The 18,341-nt window shown below is 46.9% G+C and overlaps 1 protein-coding gene across 1 annotated transcript in view; it reads left to right on the forward strand.

Annotated features, from left to right (window-relative positions):
• Window positions 1–18,341, forward strand: part of PSD2 (pleckstrin and Sec7 domain containing 2) — a 39,206-nt gene that overhangs the window by 14,350 nt on the left and 6,515 nt on the right. Inside the window, exons 8-14 of the mRNA XM_055555308.1 lie at window positions 12,128–12,217; window positions 13,268–13,311; window positions 14,355–14,545; window positions 14,720–14,790; window positions 15,208–15,365; window positions 16,399–16,543; window positions 17,893–18,036. Coding sequence (XP_055411283.1) covers window positions 12,128–12,217; window positions 13,268–13,311; window positions 14,355–14,545; window positions 14,720–14,790; window positions 15,208–15,365; window positions 16,399–16,543; window positions 17,893–18,036 — 843 coding nt within the window. The remainder of the gene's footprint in view (window positions 1–12,127; window positions 12,218–13,267; window positions 13,312–14,354; window positions 14,546–14,719; window positions 14,791–15,207; window positions 15,366–16,398; window positions 16,544–17,892; window positions 18,037–18,341) is intronic.

Raw genomic sequence — 18,341 nt, forward strand, 5'->3', positions numbered from 1 at the left:
CTATAAGCCTGACTGCAGCCCTGCTGAAGGGCCATGCCCCAGGCATCCCCTTCCCCTCAAGTGGTAGGTTGCCATCAAGAGGCCTTTTCGTCACCTCCATCTTCCACTAGGCAAACAGAGAAGTGATGGGGGGTACCCTAGGCTGTGAGCCTGTGCCTCTTCTGGGCCCTGGGCATCTCAGTGCTGTTTGTGGCTCAATAACTCCTTCTTCTTTCCTCTGTCTGCTCCGGGGACCCCCTCTCTGGGCTCTCTTGCCCTCCCTCAGGTGGTAAGTGTAGCTGGTGGTCTGCATGTCCTGTGAGCTTAGACCCCCCATCTCCATCCTCCCCTTCTGTGTCCCCCATCACCCCGTCTGGCCTCACTGATCACTGTGCCGTCATTGCTCACCCTGGGATGGTCAGAGCACCTCTGCTGGATTGGGGATATTTCAGTGAGTCATGGGAATAATAGGCCCATGAGAACGGTTCCGGAGGTAACCAGGTTCCGGTTCCATCTCTTCTGGAGGTAACCAGGAAAGTCTAGGACACTTAGGGTGGAAGAAGGAGCTGGGAGAGACCCAACTTCAGATTCCACTCTTGCCTCCAGGTGGCACCTCTGTGACCCAGGGCAAGACTCCAGCACTCTGAGTCTCGGGTTCTACACCTGTGAGGTGTGAATGGTGATTTCCCCATAGTGTCCTGGGGAGGCCTGGGAGAGGTACCACCAAGTGTCAGGGTCTGGCACTTAGTAAAGTGTTTATTATGAATAATATTATTACATCATCATCACCATCATATTCATCATTAATATTAAAATTTAAATGATGGAGAGTCTGAAGGCCCAGCCTGCAGATCCCTGGAGGATCAAGAATATGAAGGACCTGCCCTGATGGCAGCCTGAGCAGGCGTGGGCACGCTGGGTGCCTGGCCTGGGGAGAGCGAGAGCCTCGATGGCCTTGGCATGATTAGTTGTGTGACAGCTTTGGTTTTGTCTGCCAGGGCTGTCAGCCTGAGTGTGGAGCGGGAGAGATGTGTGGGTTCCATGGGAATGTCACCAGAGTTAATGCTCACTAATGGGCTGATGCTCCCCCAAGACTGCTTACTGTTTGCAGAGAGCAGGTGTTGCTGGCATACCCTAAAAGGAGCTTTAAGCACACATTCCTCTTCCCATCCCTATGCTCAGCAGGGCCAAGGGCCATCTCAGGACCCAGTCACTGCTGTGTTAAGCCCTGGGTGCCTCTTCCCCTGGTTGAGAGCTGCTAACAAGGGCAGCAGTCAGTAAACCCCAGGTCGAGAATATTCTTGAGCTTGGTGGACCTTAGCTGCCCATGGCACCACCTTCTGCCTAAAGTTGAAGAGAAACATTACTACCTTCATACGTTAGATGTGGGTGCAGTAGGATTGTTCATACTCGCAGCCAAGAGACATTGAAGATCCATTTCTTTCTTAAGGTGGTATTGCAAAACACCAAAAGCAAGAGGTCTGAGTTGTAATCCTCTTTATTTTTCACACGATAGTGTGTGACCTGAGGTGAGTTACTGACTTCCCTGTACCTCAGTTTCCCCATCAGAAAGTCTCTGTGAGATTTAAGGAGACAGCAGTTGTGGAGTGTTTAGCCCAGAATCGGGCCATTGGCATCACTGGGAGCTTTCCTGGAAGTGGCAATGCCTGCTTTGTGCTCACCCCATCCCTCCCTCTTCTCATGCTGCCGTTGTTCCACAGAGACACAGTGCCTGGGGGAAGATGGGGATCTCAGGAATGTGGGGCCTGCTAGGGCCCCCAAAAGTGGCTCTGGTCAGAGTGGGAGCCAATACAGGGACTGGCAGAGGGAGTTGGTGCACACTCCCAGATGGGCACAGCCTAGTGGAGGAATTGGGAAGGCTTCCTGTAGGAGGGGCATTTGGACTGTAGGGGCCGACACCTTCTGCGTTCCATAAATGAGAAGGAAAGAGAACCCCTGCGTCAGGGTGCCTACCTTCTAGTTAAAGGAGATGAAAATAAACAAGTCAACAAGTGATTGCAAATAGTGATAGGTCTCTGAAGGGAATCAACAGGTGGGTGTGATCGTGGCTGGACTGGGGGTCAGGGAATGCCTTTCAGAGGAGGCACAATTGGGGCAGAGACCTGCAGGAGCCAGTCACGGAAAGACCAGGGACAAAGTCTTCTAGGCAGAGGGGCCAGTGGACTGGTTTTCATCTTTTGGCTATTGTGAACAGTGCTATGAACATTGGTATAAAGGTTTTTAAATTTTTTAAATTATTTTTAAACTGAATGAAAGATTGTTTAAATTCATATAGTGCTTACAATTTTCAGAAGTTTCCCGTGCATGACTTCATGTAATCCCATAATAACCCTTTTGTCTTCCTACCCCTCTATTGCCCTCCCCCTTCTTGGTAACCACTAGTTTGTTCTGTGAGTCTGCTGCTTTTTCTGTTTTATTCACTGGCTTGTTATATTTTTTAGGTTCCACATCTAAGTGATATCATATAGCATTTGTCTTTCTCTTTCTGACTTGTTTTACTTAGCATAAGTTTTTGTTTGAGAAGCTGCTCTCAATTCTTTTGAGTGTATACCTAGGAATGGATTGCTGGGTCCAATGGTATTTTTGCATTTAACTTTTGGAGGACGGGAACACTGTTTCATAGTGGCTGTTGAGTCCAGGAGGGAGGTGATGGTAGCTTGGGCTGACAGGGCAGTGAACAAGGGTAGAAGGGACAGATGAGCAAGATCAGTAGAGGATGAGCCTGACGGGACTTGCTGATGGGCTGATCAGGGAGAGGAGGAAGAATGGCTTCAGCATCTGGCTCGATGGGGGTGCTATTTCCTGAGATGAGAAGGGAAATTCTGTGGGTGGGTGGAAGGTGTGGTGAGTGGGAGAGCTGGGGCTCCAGTCCCATTTTTGACATATTGTGTTTGAGATGCCTATTGGACATGAACATGGGTGTTGCCAAGGAGGTGGTGGGATAAATGAATCTGGGATGCCAGAGAGTGATGGGGTGACAAGGTCGCTGTCATCCTGATGGAATGAAAGCCATGGGACTGGCCGAGTGCCTCAGGGAGAGAGGCAGGTTGGTGACCTTGTTGCGGGTCATGGCATTATTTAGAGGTCAAGAACTTTTCACTTTCATGCATTGGAGAAGGGAATGGCAACCCACTCCAGTGTTCTTGCCTGGAGAATCCCAGGGATGGTGGAGCCTGGTGCGTTGCCGTCTATGGGGGTCACACAGAGTCAAACACGACTGAAGTGACTTAGCAGTAGCAGCAGCAACAAGCAGAGCAGAAGGAGACATTTTGAAGCAGCCATGGAGATGGGAGGAAAACCAGGAGTGTGTGGTGTCTCAGAAGCCAAGAGAAGAAAGTGTTTCAAGGAGAAAGAAGTAGCCAACTATATAAAAGGCTGTCATGAGGTCAAGAAAGACAACAACAGAAAAACAGCCTTTGGGATTGGAATGGCCATTGGTGGGTCATTGTCATTGGATGGTCAAGGTCATTGGAGCCCTTTACAAAAGTACTTTAGGTGGAGTGGCCAAATGCCAGGATGGAGTGGGTGGAGGTGAGGATAGGAGGTGAGGAAGTGGAGGCTGTGGAGAATTCTTTTGCAATATTTGGCTTTGAATGGGATCCTGAAGTGAGCCACTGGCTGGAGGGGTCTAGCAGGGACTTTTCTTTTTTAAGTTGGAGTATAATTTCTTTACAATGTTGTGTTAGTTTCTGCTGTATAATGAAGTGAATCAGCCATATGTATATATATATATATATATATCCTTTCCCTCTTGGTCCTCCCTCTAACCTCCCATCGCCATCCTACCCATCAAGGTCATTGCAGAATACTGAGCTGAGCTCCCTGTGTTATACAACAGATTCCCAGCAGCTATCTGTTTTACACATAGTAGTGTGTGTTAATACACTAGTTCAGTTCAGTTCAGTCGCTCAGTCGTGTCTGACTCTTTGCAACCCCATGAACTGCAGCACGCCAGGCCTCCCTGTCCATCACCAACTCCTGGAGTTTACTCAAACTCATGTCCATCGAGTCAGTGATGCCATCCAGCCATCTCATCCTCTGTCATCCCCTTCTCCTCCTGTCCCCAATCCCTCCCAGCATGAGAGTCTTTTCCAGTGAGTCAACTCTTTGCATGAGGTGGCCAAAGTATTGGAGTTTCAGCTTCAGCATCAGTCCTTCCAATGAACACCCAGGACTGATCTCCCTTAGGATGGACTGGTTGTATCTCGACTCTCAAGAGTCTTCTCCAACACCACAGTTCAAAAGCATCAATTCTTCTGTGCTCAGCTTTCTTTATAGTCCAACTCTCACATCCATACACGACCACTGGAAAAACCATAGCCTTGACTAGATGGACCTTTGTTGGCAAAGTAATATCTCTGCTTTTCAATATGCTATCTAGGTTGGTCATAATATGTCAATCCTAATCTCCCAACTCATCCCGCCGTTTCCTTCCCACTCTGTGTACACATGTTTGTTCTCTGTGTCTCTGTTCCTGCCCTGCAAACAGGTTCATCTGTACCATTTTTTTTTTAGCTGCCACATAATATGCATTAAAATACAATATTTGTTTTTAGGAGAGACTGTTTTAAATCTGACTAGGGTGTTGTGTATATGCCACTAGGATCTACTAGTCAGGCAAGGAGAAACTGATGATGCAGGAGAGAGAAAGGAAAATCAAAGCTTTCCTTGAGATGAACAGCTGGGCATAGATGGAGAATGGCCTTAGCTGGGAGTAGGGAACGCTCATTCCTCATGACAGGGTGAATTGGAAGGGAAGGATGTCAGAGGAGGGTGAGCTTAGCCTCCAGACAAGAGAGGATGGGGGCTTGGGTTAGAATTGGAGATGGAGACAAGGAGAGAGATTATAAATGTACTGTGGATGTGCAGCCACTAGCACTGGTTGATGGAGTCAATGTCGAGGTGAGAGCAGGAGAAGTCTCGAGGATGAGGCCAGGAGAGGCGGGAGGAGATGGTGGGAGAAGCTGCGCTATGAACCTCCAAGCTGAAACAAAGATAAGTTGTTTTGCAAGAAAAGCTTAATTTCTCTCACACTTGGGCTGCTTGAGGTTAGCAGTGGGAGTGCTGGGGAGGTGGGTTGGGGCTGGATGGTGGAGGACTTGAGGGACAAATGCACAGGTCAGCATACTATTCTGAAGACTGGCAGCGGCGGGGAGGCCCTGCCCATTCTCAGATGGTGAACAAGCCTCATATATTAGAACTTGGAAGGAGCACCAAGTGCAACTCAGGTTTAGTCTAGATTTGCAAATAATGATGAGGGTTTTCCTGTCCAAGAGACTTTTGACTGGTCCCTTCCCTTGCTCTGAAGGATGACATCTACTTTCTTTCTGCTTGGCCTGTTTCATTCTGCTTTGAGAAGGGGAAGACTTAAAGACAGGCTGGGATTGTTCTGACCTCAGGTAGGTCACACTAGACCTGCAGAGAAGGCCTTGGAATGGGGCTGTGGCCCACCCAATCATAACTTTTTTTATTGGAGACAGAGGCTGTGGGAACAGATTTTCGGGTCAAGGGCAGGCTTGGAGGCCCTTTTGATCCAAGTGTTGGTGGGAGGAAAGGAGGAACTGAGAACTTGGAGGTCCCAAATCACTCCAAAGCCAAAACAGTTTGTCTTTGGAGTGTTCTAGGCATGTCTCTCTTTCTCTCTATCTTTCTTCCTGTCCTCCCTCCTTCCCTCCTTTCCTCCCTTTCTTTCCCTCTCCCCTCCCATTCCCTTCCCTTCTCTTCCGTCTCTCTTTTCCTTTTCTGGTATATAACTTTTGGCCTGGTGGCTGTTGTTCATTTACCCAGTATGATTTGACTTCTTTGCAACTGACTGTCTTACTTTCTCATCCAGAGAGAGATTGATCTTAGTAGCTGTTTCACATGGACTTGAAAGTGTATTCTGTAGTTGTTTGTTGTAATGTTCTATATGTGTTGATAAGGTCAAGCTTTTTAACTATGTTGTAAAAATCTTTTATATCCTTAATGATTTTTTTTATTGTGGTAAAATGTATAAGACATAAATTTACAATTTTAACCAGTTTAAGTTGTGCACTTCAGTGGAGTTAAGTACATTCACACAGTGTGCAACCATCACCGTTCTCTGGTTTCAGAACTTTTCATCACCCCAAAAGGAGACCTTGTACCCATTAGCAGTCACTTCCCATTCTCTCCTTCTGCCAGCCCCTGCCTCTTCTGGATATTTAATGTGAGTGGAATCATATAGTACATAGCCTTTCATATCTGGCTTCTTTCACTTAGTGTAATGTTTACAAGGCTCATCCATATTAGAGCATGTGCCATAATTTCATTTGTTTTTATGGCCAAATAATATTCCATTGAATGGGTATGCGACATTTCGTGTATCCATTTGTCCTTTAACGAATATGTGTATTATTTCCACCTTTTGGATACTGTGCATAGTGTTACTCTGAACATTTGTGTACAAGTTTTTGTTTGAGCACCTGTTTTCAATTCCTCGGAGAAGACCAGCTGCATCATATGGTAATTCTATGTTTAACTTTTGGACGAACTGTGAAACTTCCTTAGTGGCCGAACCATTTAGAAATCCCACTAGTCATGTATAAGGGTTTCAATTTCTTCACCTCCTTGCCAACATGTCTTTTCATCCTTTCCTTTTTTAGTGATAGCTGTTCTAGTCAGTATGAAGTGGTAACTCATTTTGGTTTTAATCTGCATCTCCCTAATGACTAATGACATTGAGCATATTTTCATGTGCTTGTGGCCATTTGTATATCTTCTCTGGTGAAATGTCTTTGCGAGTACCTTGCCCACTTGGAGGGGGATATATAATTATTATTTAAAATTGTGGTAAAAATATTAAAAATCATGGTAAAATATGCATAATATGAAATTTACCATCACTGCCATTTTTATGTATAGTTCCTGGAGGCTTAGAGGTTAAAGCATCTGCCTGGAATGCGGGAGACCTGGGTTCGATCCCTGGGTTGGGAAAGATCCCCTGGAGAAGGAAAATGGCAACCCACTCCAGTACTCTTGCCTGGAGAATCCCATGGATGGAGGAGCCTGGTAGGCTACAGTCCATGGGGTTGCAAAGAGTCGGACAGGACTGAGCGACTTCACTTTCACTTTACTAGTATTAAATCTATTTACATTGTTGTGCAGTGAATCTCCAGAACTTTTTCATCTTCTTAAAAATATTTAACTCTACCCCCCCCAAAAAAAATTTAACTCTTTTCTTTTTATTTTTTTATTGAAGGATAATTGCTTTACAGAATTTTGTTGTTTTCTGTCAAACCTCAACATGAATAAGCCATAGATATACATATATCCGGAGAAGGCAATGGCACCCCACTCCAGTACTCTTGCCTGGAAAATCCTATGGACAGAGGAGCCTGGTAGGCTGCAGTCCATGGGGTCACAAAGAGTAGGACATGACTGAGTGACTTCACTTTCACTTTTCACTTTCATGAATTGAAGAAGGAAATGGCAACCCACTCCAGTGTTCTTGCCTGGAGAATCCCAGGGACTGGGGAGCCTGGTGGGCTGCCGTCTATGGAGCCGCACAGAGTTGGACACGACTGAAGTGACTTAGCAGCAGCAGCAGCATACATATATCCCCTCCCTTTTCAACCTCCCTCCCATCTCCCTCCCCATCTCACCCTTCTAGGTTGATACAGAGCCCCTGTTTGAGTTTCCTGAGCCATACAGCAAATTCCCATTGGCTATCTATTTTACATATGGTAATGTGAGTTTCCATGTTATTCTCAACATACATCTCACCCTCTCCTCCCCTCTCCCCGTGTTCATAGGTCTATTCTCTATGTTTATTTCTCCATTGCTGCCCTGTAATTATGTTCTTCAGTACCATTCTTCTAGATTCTGTATATAAATACAATATTTATCTTTCTCTTTCTGACTCACTTCACTCTGTATAATGGATTCTAGGTTCATCCACCTCATCAGAACTGACTCAAATATGTTCCTTCTTATGGCTGAGTAATATTCCATTGTGTATATGTACCACAACTTCTTTATCCTTTGTCTGTCGATGGACATCTAGGTTGCTTCCATGTTCTAGCTATTGAATAGTGCTGCAATGAACAATGGGATACATGTGTCTTTTTCAATTTTGGTTTCCTCAGGGTATATGCCTAGGAGTGGGATTTCTGGGTCATATGGTGGTTTTATTCCTAGTTTTTTTTAAAGGAATCTGCAAACTGTCTTCCATAGTGGCTGTATCAATTTACATTCACACCAACAGTGCAAGAGCATCCCCTTTTCTCCACACCCTCGCCAGCATTTATTGTTTGTAGACTTTTTGATGATGGCCATTCTGACCGGTGTCTTTTGCTTTTCTTTAATTGGTCTGTTTGTGTTTTTGTTGTTGAGTTGTAAAGGTTCTCTATTCTAGATACTATACTCTTATCAGATATATGGTTAGAAAAAGTTTTCCCTTTTTGCAGGGATCATGTGTTTTCTCCCTGTCTTCCTTCTATTAATGTGGTGTATTATGTTAATAGATTTTTATATGTTGAACTACTCTTGTACTCCTGGGATACATTCCACTTGATCATGGTATATAATCCTTTTACTATGCTGCTATTTTGCTAGTATTTCATTGAGAGTTTTTACATGTATATTTATAGGGGATACTGTTCTATAGTTTTATTTTCTTGTGAATTCTTTGTCTGGTTTTTGTATCAGAGTAATGCTGGTTTTATAGAATGAGTGAGGAAGTATTCTCTCTTTTTCAGTTTTTGGATAAAGCTTAAGAAGTATCGTGTGCTCAGTTGCTCAGTCGTGTCTGACTCTTTGCGATACCATGGACTGCAGCCTGCCAGGCTCCTCTGTTCATGGAGTCCTTCAGGCAAGAATACTGGAGTGGGTCACCATTTCTTCCTCCAGGAAATCTTCCTGACTCAGGCACTGAACTTGCATCTCTTGTGTCTCCTGCATTGGCAGGTGGAATCTTTACCACTGCACCACCTGGGAAGCCCCAAGAAGTATTAATGTTAAACATAAGTTGCTCAGTCATGTCTGACTCTATGACCCCATGAACTGTAGCCCACCAGACTCCTATGTCCATGGAGTTCTCCAGACAAGAATACTGCAGTGAGTTGCCAATCCCTTTTCTAGGGGATCTTCCCAACCCAGGGATCAAACCTGGGTCTCCTGCATTGCAGACAGATTCTTTACCATTTGAGCCACCAGGGAAGTCCCAAGTATTAGTGTTAATTTTTTTTTTTTTTAATGTTTGGTAAGCTTCACTAGTGAAGCCATCTGGTCTTGGGCTTTTCTTTTGTGAGGTTTTTGATTGCTGAGTGAATGTCTACTTCTTTTGAGGTTTATTTAGGTTTCCTGTTTATACTTGAGCAAGTTTTAGTAGTTTGTGTGTTTCTAGGAATTTGCTTATTTTATCTAGGTTATATAATTGGTTAGCATTAATTGATTGATATTAGCAAACTAATTGCTTAGGATTCTTGTTCTTCTTGTTACCAAGAAAGCAGTGTTAAAATCTCTAACCAGGACTGTGAGTGTCTTTCTCTTTTTAGTTCAATTTTTGTCTTTTACTTTTTGAAACTATGTTATTAGGTACATACAAATTCAGAATGTTTATATCTTCTGGTAGATTGACCCTTTCATTATTATAAACTGTCTCTGTAGTAATGCTCCTTGCCTTCAAGTCTATTTTGTCAGTTATTAGTGTAGTTATACTGGAGTTCTTTTGCTAGTATTTGCATGCATATCTTTTCTATCCTTTTCCCAAGATTTCTGTCTCCTTATATTTAATAGATGTCTATTAATCTTTGCCTTTTAATTTGACCATTTAATAAATTACTAATATATTTGAATTCAAGCATATCAGGTTACTCTTCATTTTCTCTTTGACTCATCTGGTCTATATTGCTTAATTTTTTTCTCCTTTCTTGCCTGCTTTTGGATTATTTAAGTATTTCTTTAGAATACTGTTTTCCCCTGTTAGCTTGTTAGTTGTGAATTCTTTTAGAATTCTTTTGGTGGCTTGCAATATATATCTCTCACTTATTAAAGTACTTTAACCATGTCCTAGGAAATGAAATAACCTTAAAATGCCTTAATTTATTTGTCTTCTCAACTTACATACTACTGCTATCATCCTTTTAACTGTTTGTATCTCTTTCTATATTTTATTCCCCAGAAAACTTTATTATTTTTATTTTTCACAGTCAGTAGTTGTTTAGATTTAGCTACCCTTTTTGTTGCTCTTCATTCCTTTCTGCTTCGCCAGGCTTCCATCTGGGATAACTTTTCTTGTGTCTGAAGAATTTCCTTCCTTTCTTAATTTCAAGTTTTGAAGTGTGACTGGTGTGTTTCCCAAGGCCCCTGGTCCTCGGTGGGCCCTGAGTTCCAATTTTCGTTTTCTAGTCCTTTTGACCACTCAGTTGCTCACTCTTTTGTCCACTGCTTGAGAACTGACAGATGCTTTGAAGAGGAAGGCTGCTCCTTGTTGGCCTCCCCTCTCCATGTTTCTCTTCTTTGTAAGACCTTTGCCCTTGAAGTCCTCATTGCTCTTATATTTCTCGCACAGATGTTTTATTAATATTTTGACCAGCAGTTGTTTCTGATGGAAAGGCTCATTTGCAACAAGAGAGTCTGTCATTACTAGGATTATAACTCTTGCCTGGTAATTTTTTGATTTTGCACCCACCCCTTACTGATGGCTTGGGAATGTTCACTGTGTGTGTGTGTGGAACTCAGACAGTATGATCAACATTGCCCTCATATTCCTTAATTATGACTGTACACATAAATGACTATATTAATATATACATACATACATGGATGTACATGTAAAATATATACATAGACATATGAAACACATATTAAGGCATTTGTAGGATCATTTCTCCTTAGTCCTTTGGAAAAGGTGTAGAAATTCTTGTTCATCAGCTACTTATGAAACTTTCTGTCATTGTTTTCTGAATTATTTCCTGTGGTGTGTGAATGTCCCACATGGTGTTAATAGAATCGTTGCTAAAATGGAGCAATTGAGAAACTACATCGAATCCTCTCCTTGGAGACTCTCAATCCCACAGAAGCACACTGAAAGCTCTGAAACATACAAACTTATTTGATTATGAAATCCTTCAGGGGGAATTCCTATTCTCATCTGTAGGTGAATCTTGGGAAACACTGCCTTATAGCAAACCTAAATCCACCAGATCCTACACCAATAAATATCTAGTGTTCAAGGGACTTTGTCTTCTCAATGGTGAAGTGCCATCAGTGTTTCCTCAAGCATGGACACTGCAAAGAGAGTCTGAAAGTACGCACATCAGATGTTGGGTTTGGGGGGCTGGAGCCCCTCTTCTAATCATTGGTAAAAAAGGCAGAAATTTGGGGTACAGTCATTCCAGCCCTTTGTCTGTTTGTGCCTCCTGGAGTGAAACCATCTGCTCAGGTTCCCTTGGTCCCAGCGCAGCTCAGCATGGGGTACCCATGTATGTTGGTGGAAATTGATTTTTGATTCTCTTAAGGCCAAACTCTCCCTCACTTCACCTACCTCTTGGAGGTCTTGCCGCCCCTCTGTACAGGTGAGAGGGTGAGACAGTTGTGACGGAATACACAGAGCTTCTGCTCAGGAGTCAAGAGGCCTGGGTTCAAGTCTTGGTGCTGTGACCTTGGGAGAGTTAACCATGGAGTAGCGGGTGAGAGCACGGGCTTTGGTGTCAGACACACTCAGCCCTTCTACTTCCTTGCTGTGTGATCATGGGCACGTCACTTCACCTTCCTGCACCTCAATTTCCTTACCTTCAAATGGGGATAATAATAACACCCACCTGACCTTCTCTTTGTTGTGAGAAGGAAATAAGATAATGCATGTCAAGTACAATACCTGGAACGTGCTAGGCACCTGGCAAATGTCAGCTGTTATTTCATCTAACCTGACTCCTTCATCTGGGTTTGAGGAGAACCCCAACCTCTCATGATGCTTGAGGATCAAATAGAATCTTGAATGTGAAAGAGTTTTGTAAACTCTTGGAGTGACAAAGGGAAATTCAGGCAGTCTTTTTTCATTACTGCCCTTGATGCTGCCTCATCCCCTCTGGCCGGGCAGGGCAGGGGGTGGAGACCATACCAGGCTCCATCCCTACTCTCAGGCAGAACCATTCCTCCATTACAGAACATTGGCAAGAAGATGTCCTGCCAGCAATTCATTGCCAACTTGGACCAGCTGAATGATGGCCAAGACTTTGCCAAAGACCTGCTGAAGGTATAACTTGCTAAGGGTCCCCATGCTCCCAGCTGTGTTCAGGGTGGGTGGGGAGGAGAGAGGTTTCTGCTCCACTAAATCCTGATGGTCCAAGTTCTTCATTCTGAGGTCAGGGTAATGATGGCTTTGGGACAGAGGTAGAGACCATCCAGCTCAACACATGACTAGTTATGTGTTCCCTGAGTTAGGCAGAGGGTAGGCTTTGTGAGATTTGTTTTTAGTGCTCCACTATCTTTATTTCTGTCAAGATAGTGCTCAACACTGCCACCCATTGTCACAGCTCTCACCGCCATCACCTTCACCATCAGCATCAGTATCATCACCACAGGGCAAAGCCCACTCATTCCTTAAACATCACAAGGAATCTAGTTTTCTTTTGAAAACTTTTGAAAAGTTTCTTTTGAAAAACTCTGGCTTTTCAAGTTTGGTCAGCTCTCCACCTTGGAGGAATAGGAGCATATTTTGGGGGATAGGTGATGAGTTCAGTTTTAGAGGATGAGTTAGAGGGAACTGATGATATCAGGTGGGAAATTGGATAGTGAGTCTGGAGGTCAGAAAATGAACATTGCCTTCATCACTCTTCTTACCATAATTATGTTCTTCACTGTCAGGAAGAACTAGTTAAAAGTGTATTTTTAAGTAAAATAAAATGATCCCAGTCCTTTCACCCACCTACTCCCCTTCTACTCATCCACCCATCTACCCATCCTCCCATATATCCATCCTTCCATCCACATACCCACCCTGCAACTCAATCATTCACCTGTCCCTACACCTACCCATTCATCCATCACCGACACATACTCTCCTACACAGCCCTCTATACACACTCACCCACCTATTTCTCGGCTCATCTACCCACTCATCCTCAGTCTATCCAGTCATCTAAACAATACTCACCCACCCCATTCATTCACCTGTCCAATAAATGGGAAGCAAACACCCACTTTGCCCCACTGGCTGAAAAGGTACTCCCTCACTGCATCCACATCACTAGAGGTAGATGGACTCTGACTCTTCTTTGAACTCCTCTCTTTCCCCCTCTCCTAGACCCTTTACAACTCCATCAAGAATGAAAAACTGGAATGGGCCATGTGAGTAGTGCCCATGAGCACAAATACGGGGAGAGAATTACCAGGAGTGGGGCGAGGGAGTGGCTGATGGTACAGGGAAGTCATGCTGGTTACTCTCCATGGTGCTGATTTCTCCCACGCAGGGCCCTGGTGACCCCTGACCAGCTGGCCAGCTCCTGCTGTTGAGTTCCCCTTTGGATTCATTTTCTGTCTTGATAAATAGTGTGCAGTTTTACAGCTATGGAATAGATTAAACTGACTTAGTTTCATGATGTTCACAACAGATTTTCTGTTCAGGGGATATTGCCACTATTTTTAATGATGGTATATCTCTTTCCCCTTGGGGAGATAGACAGGCATGAGCTCTGAGTCCCTTTACAACTCTAGTAATATGACCATATTGAAGTGGTGACTGCTCTTGGCAATGGGGAGACATGACTGCCCCCTAACTTCTTCCCCTGGAGGTACCCAGCCATCTGGAAAGAGGTGTGGTGACCTTGCTGATTGGGAAGACTATAAGAGGCTTCTGGGGAAGTTGCCACCCCACTCTGCTGTACTCCCCAGGGCAGCCTGGGTCTTGGGGTCCATGTGAAGGTCCCAGGCAGGGATTATTAGGAAACCCAACCCAACTGGGGAGAGCTGGCATTTTTCTACCAGGGCTCCAGTGGGAAACCTAGACTTTAGGGGCCTAATCTACTGACCTTCTGTACCTTACCATGTCCCTGGGACTTGGGCAGTCTGCCCATGGGTTACTTCTCCCTGGGGCTTGGCTTTCAGAGAGGTGAGGGAAGACCAGGGGGTAAGTCTGAAGATGGTAAGGTCTCCAACTTTGTGATCAAAGATGAAGATTGGAGCTTGGAGGCCAGCCAAAAATCAAATTTCAGAGGACAAAGGTCAGAATTGGAGACTCAGGTCAAAGGCCTGGATCTATGGTTGGAATTGAAACCCCTTTGTCTCTGCTCCTCACCTCTAACACTCCAGAGGAGTGTTTGGTGGGGAAAGGGCATGTTGGCATGGGGATGAGGCCTCTGTGGAGGTGGTACTCAAGCCTAGTACTTTCCTAGTGATGAAGATGAGCTGAGGAAATCACTGTCTGAGCTGGTGGATGACAAATTTGGGACAGGCACAAAGAAGGTGACACGGATCCTGGATGGTAGCAACCCCTTCCTGGATGTCCCGCAAGCTCTCAGCGCCACCACCTACAAGCATGGTGTGCTGACCCGGAAGACTCATGCCGACATGGATGGCAAGAGGAGTGGGTGTCAGGCGGGGAAGGGGCATGGGGAGGGTTGCTAGTCCAGAGAGGGTCTGCACACCCTTGGCTGCTCCTCTGGGAATGCACATTCCAGCAGACATGTAGGGGGACACAGGGGAGGAGATACTGGGATGGGTGTTACGGCCACACTACCCACAGCCCCCCCCTCCCTAGCGCCCCGTGGGAGGCGTGGCTGGAAGAAATTCTACGCGGTGCTCAAAGGGACCATTCTGTACCTGCAGAAGGTGAGAGATTCCCCCAGAATCTTTATCCAGGAAGGGCCAACTCAGCCCCTGCCTTCTGGTGCCCAGAGGGTCTTGGGAAAGGCCTAGGCCTTAGGCAGATCTTGGATCCTCCCACATCAAGGACCTGACTTTGGCTCACCGAGGGCTTTGGTGGTTTCAGAGAAGGGCCTTTTAAAGGGGGTTTCAGAGGAGTAAGGCCTGTTCAAGCTTTTGGGGCCAACTGGGTGCTGGGAGTGCGTGGTGATTCTTGTTGAGGTGGGTATGGTATCAGAGTGGCAGCAGCTGAAAGATGGTGGGATGTGTAGGGACAGAGAGAAGGAGAATGACGGGGAGGGATAGTGAGGGTAGAGGTACGGGTCAGCAGACCAGAGCCTGGTGATGACAGAGGCTTGCCCACCCCTGACCTGGCCTGTCCAGGATGAGTACAGGCCTGACAAAGCCCTGTCCGAGGGTGACTTGAAGAATGCCATCCGTGTGCACCACGCTCTGGCCACCAGGGCCTCTGACTACAGCAAGAAGTCCAATGTGCTCAAGCTGAAGACAGCTGACTGGAGGGTCTTCCTCTTCCAGGCACCGTAAGTAGGAGTGGGCGCCCCCTTGCTCCCACCCTGGGCTCAGGACCTGCCCCACACCCTTGCCTCATCTATCTCAGGGGAGGTGCCCTTAGTTTCCCCGGCACAGCAGCCATGAGAGCAAGTGTAATTGCTTGGCACAAACAAACAGTTCAGGTCCCTCCTGACAGCAGTGTTTCTCAAGCGTGATCCCTCAGCATCTCCTGGAAAACTTGTTAGAGGGACTTCCCTGGTGGTCAAGTGGTTAAGACTCTGCTCCCAGTGCAGGGGGCACAGGTTCAATCCCTCATTGGGGAACTAAGATCCTGCATGCTGCCCAGTGTGGTCAAAAATAACCCCCAAACTCATTAGAAATGCAGTTTCTGTGGTCCCACCTTAGACCTCCGGAATCAGAAACACTGGAGGTGGGCCAGCAGTTGTATTTTAATAAGACCTCAAGGTGATTCTGATGTGCACTGAAGTCTTTAAATACAAGGCAGATGGACTCTTTCTAAATCATCCTGCACTTAAAGTTGGGGTGATGGGCATGGAAAACTCACCCTATGGTTTCTCCATAAGGCCTTCTTTCTACACCCCTGTACCTCATCCTTCTGTGACTTGAAATTCGGGTTTCATGTATCAGATGAACTTAAAAGGGGGGAGACTGGCAGGTGAACTCTGAGGATAGGAGTGGATGTGCCGGACCAGGCAGTGGGGCAGGGCTGAGAGGGCGGAGTCGGGGTGACCAGTTGCCCAGCTGCCTCTGACCTCCCCTGCTGGTCTTAGACTCACTAGCTCCAAGCCGTTAGCTCTGGACCTGGCTGGGCAGCTTCATGTTCACATGGAAATCCAGGTCTTGTCTGGGAGCTGGGACAGAGGGAGCTCCCTACGCAGACATGACCAGGCCCATCAGCCCCCATCCTGCCACCCTCCCTTACCCCTTTGCCCGCCTACACGGAGGTCTTTGTGGCCTCTCTGTGCCTGGCTGTGCTGGGTGGGGGATAGGAAGTCCTACTGTGAGAAGCCGGTGCGCCCTCCCCTCCCCTCTGGTCCCCAGGAGCAAAGAGGAAATGCTGTCCTGGATCCTGAGGATCAACCTGGTGGCTGCCATCTTCTCAGCACCCTCCTTCCCCGCTGCCGTCAGCTCCATGAAGAAGTTCTGTCGGCCTCTGCTGCCCTCCTGCACCACTCGCCTCTGCCAGGTACAAGCTCCTGGGCTCACGACACCACCTTCCCCGGCCCCTCATTCAGCAGTGCTTACCTGGTGCCTGGCCCTGGCGTGAGAGACAAGCCGAAGGAGCAGACATTCTTCTCCATCCCCCCGCCCACACTCCCACTTACACACAGGGAGACTGAGGTCATACCCCGCACGGTGGTGTGGGTGTGCTGATGGCGGTGTGTCCAGTGGATGTGGTGTGGTCTGTGGGTGTCCTGTGTGTCTGGGCATGAATGGTTGTGAGTGTGTGTGTTGTGAGGAGCGAGTGACAGGCAAGACTTGGAGAACCCAGCTGCTTCCCTCATCTACCCTTAAATGTTTCTTTGTAATCCTTAAAAATCTCCTGGGCTTCCCACGTGGCTCAGTGGTAAAGAATCTGCCTGCCTGTGCAGGAGCCACAGGAGACATGGTTTTGATCCCTGGGTTGGGAAGATCTCCTGGAGAAGGGAATGGCAACTGACTCCAGTAGTCTTGCCTGGAAAATCCCATGGGCAGAGGAACCTGTTGGGCTACAGTCCATGGGGTTACAAAGAGTTTGACACGACTGAGTGCACATGTGCACATGTGCACACACACACACATCAATACTCCATTTTTCAGGGATTTTTTTTTGAGAGGAGAGGATAAATGCTGGGCTACTACCTGCATGGTGGAGAGTGGGTCAACACCATGCTTTCCATCCTGTCAGGGCCCTTTCCTGATGGGCCAGTGTCCGGGGTCTTCTCTGTGGAGCCCCTGGGACTGCTGTCCACAGCTGTGCCAGCACTCTTGGTGCTCCCACACAGGCACACTTACCATTCAAGTACACTCATGTTTGTGTGTATACACACATACACACACACACATATGCAGCCCAGTGCCCATAAGGCACAAAAGGGTCTGGCTGTCCTGTGGTGGGTGGGGTGTACTGTTCACTTGTCTGGTAGTGACAGTGTCTCTGTCTGTCTTTGGGTGTGATCCTGGGTCTGTGGCCTTCAGATGTGTCTGGACATGAGTATGAGAGGCTGTGTGCTTCGTATGAAGCCTGGGGCGCCGGGCTGAGTTTCGGTGATGGTGTGTCTATGTCAGGGAGTGTGCACACACGAGAGTGAGGGCCTCGCATCTTCTGAGCCTGCTGGGGAGGCTCCGCGGGGAGCTGATGCCGATGGTAGGAGGAGACGAAGGAGGGCGGTGGAGGTGCACTTGTTCAGGCACAGACCTGGTTCTGCCCCTGCGTGTTGGATGGCCCTGGCAAGGCCTTGGTTTCCCCTTGGGGAAGCAGCTCTCCTTTGGATGAGACCCACCCATACAACCCCCTGAGGGTGGGACCTCACTGTCCACGACTGATCTTTGCAGGAGGAGCAACTGCGCTCTCATGAGAATAAGCTGAGGCAGGTGACTGCAGAGCTGGCTGAACACAAGTGTCACCCGGTCGAGCGGGGCATCAAGTCCAAGGAGGCTGAGGAGAACCGGCTGAAGGAGCATTATCTCACGTTTGAGGTAGGCCAATCACAGGAGGATTTGGAAGGACAGGGCTGGGGCAGGAGGAACAGGCCAGCTTCTCCTTCCACATCTTTCCACAGCCAGGGACTCCTGCTTTGGGAGCACTCCACTTTGGGGGCTCCCCTGAGGTCATGAACTGCAGTCACCTGTGGGCCAGTCTCTGCACAGCCCAGCTGCACAGACAACTCACTTGTGTATCTACCAGAGACCTCCCTGGCCCTCTGCATCCTTCTTCAAGCCCTTGCCTCACCTCCAATTTCTGCATAGGCCCAGCTTTTTGGGAAGCTTCTACAACCAAACCA

This window comes from Bubalus kerabau, chromosome 1, assembly GCF_029407905.1.
Source record: "Bubalus kerabau isolate K-KA32 ecotype Philippines breed swamp buffalo chromosome 1, PCC_UOA_SB_1v2, whole genome shotgun sequence".
In the NCBI taxonomy this organism is placed as follows: Eukaryota; Metazoa; Chordata; class Mammalia; order Artiodactyla; family Bovidae; genus Bubalus; species Bubalus kerabau.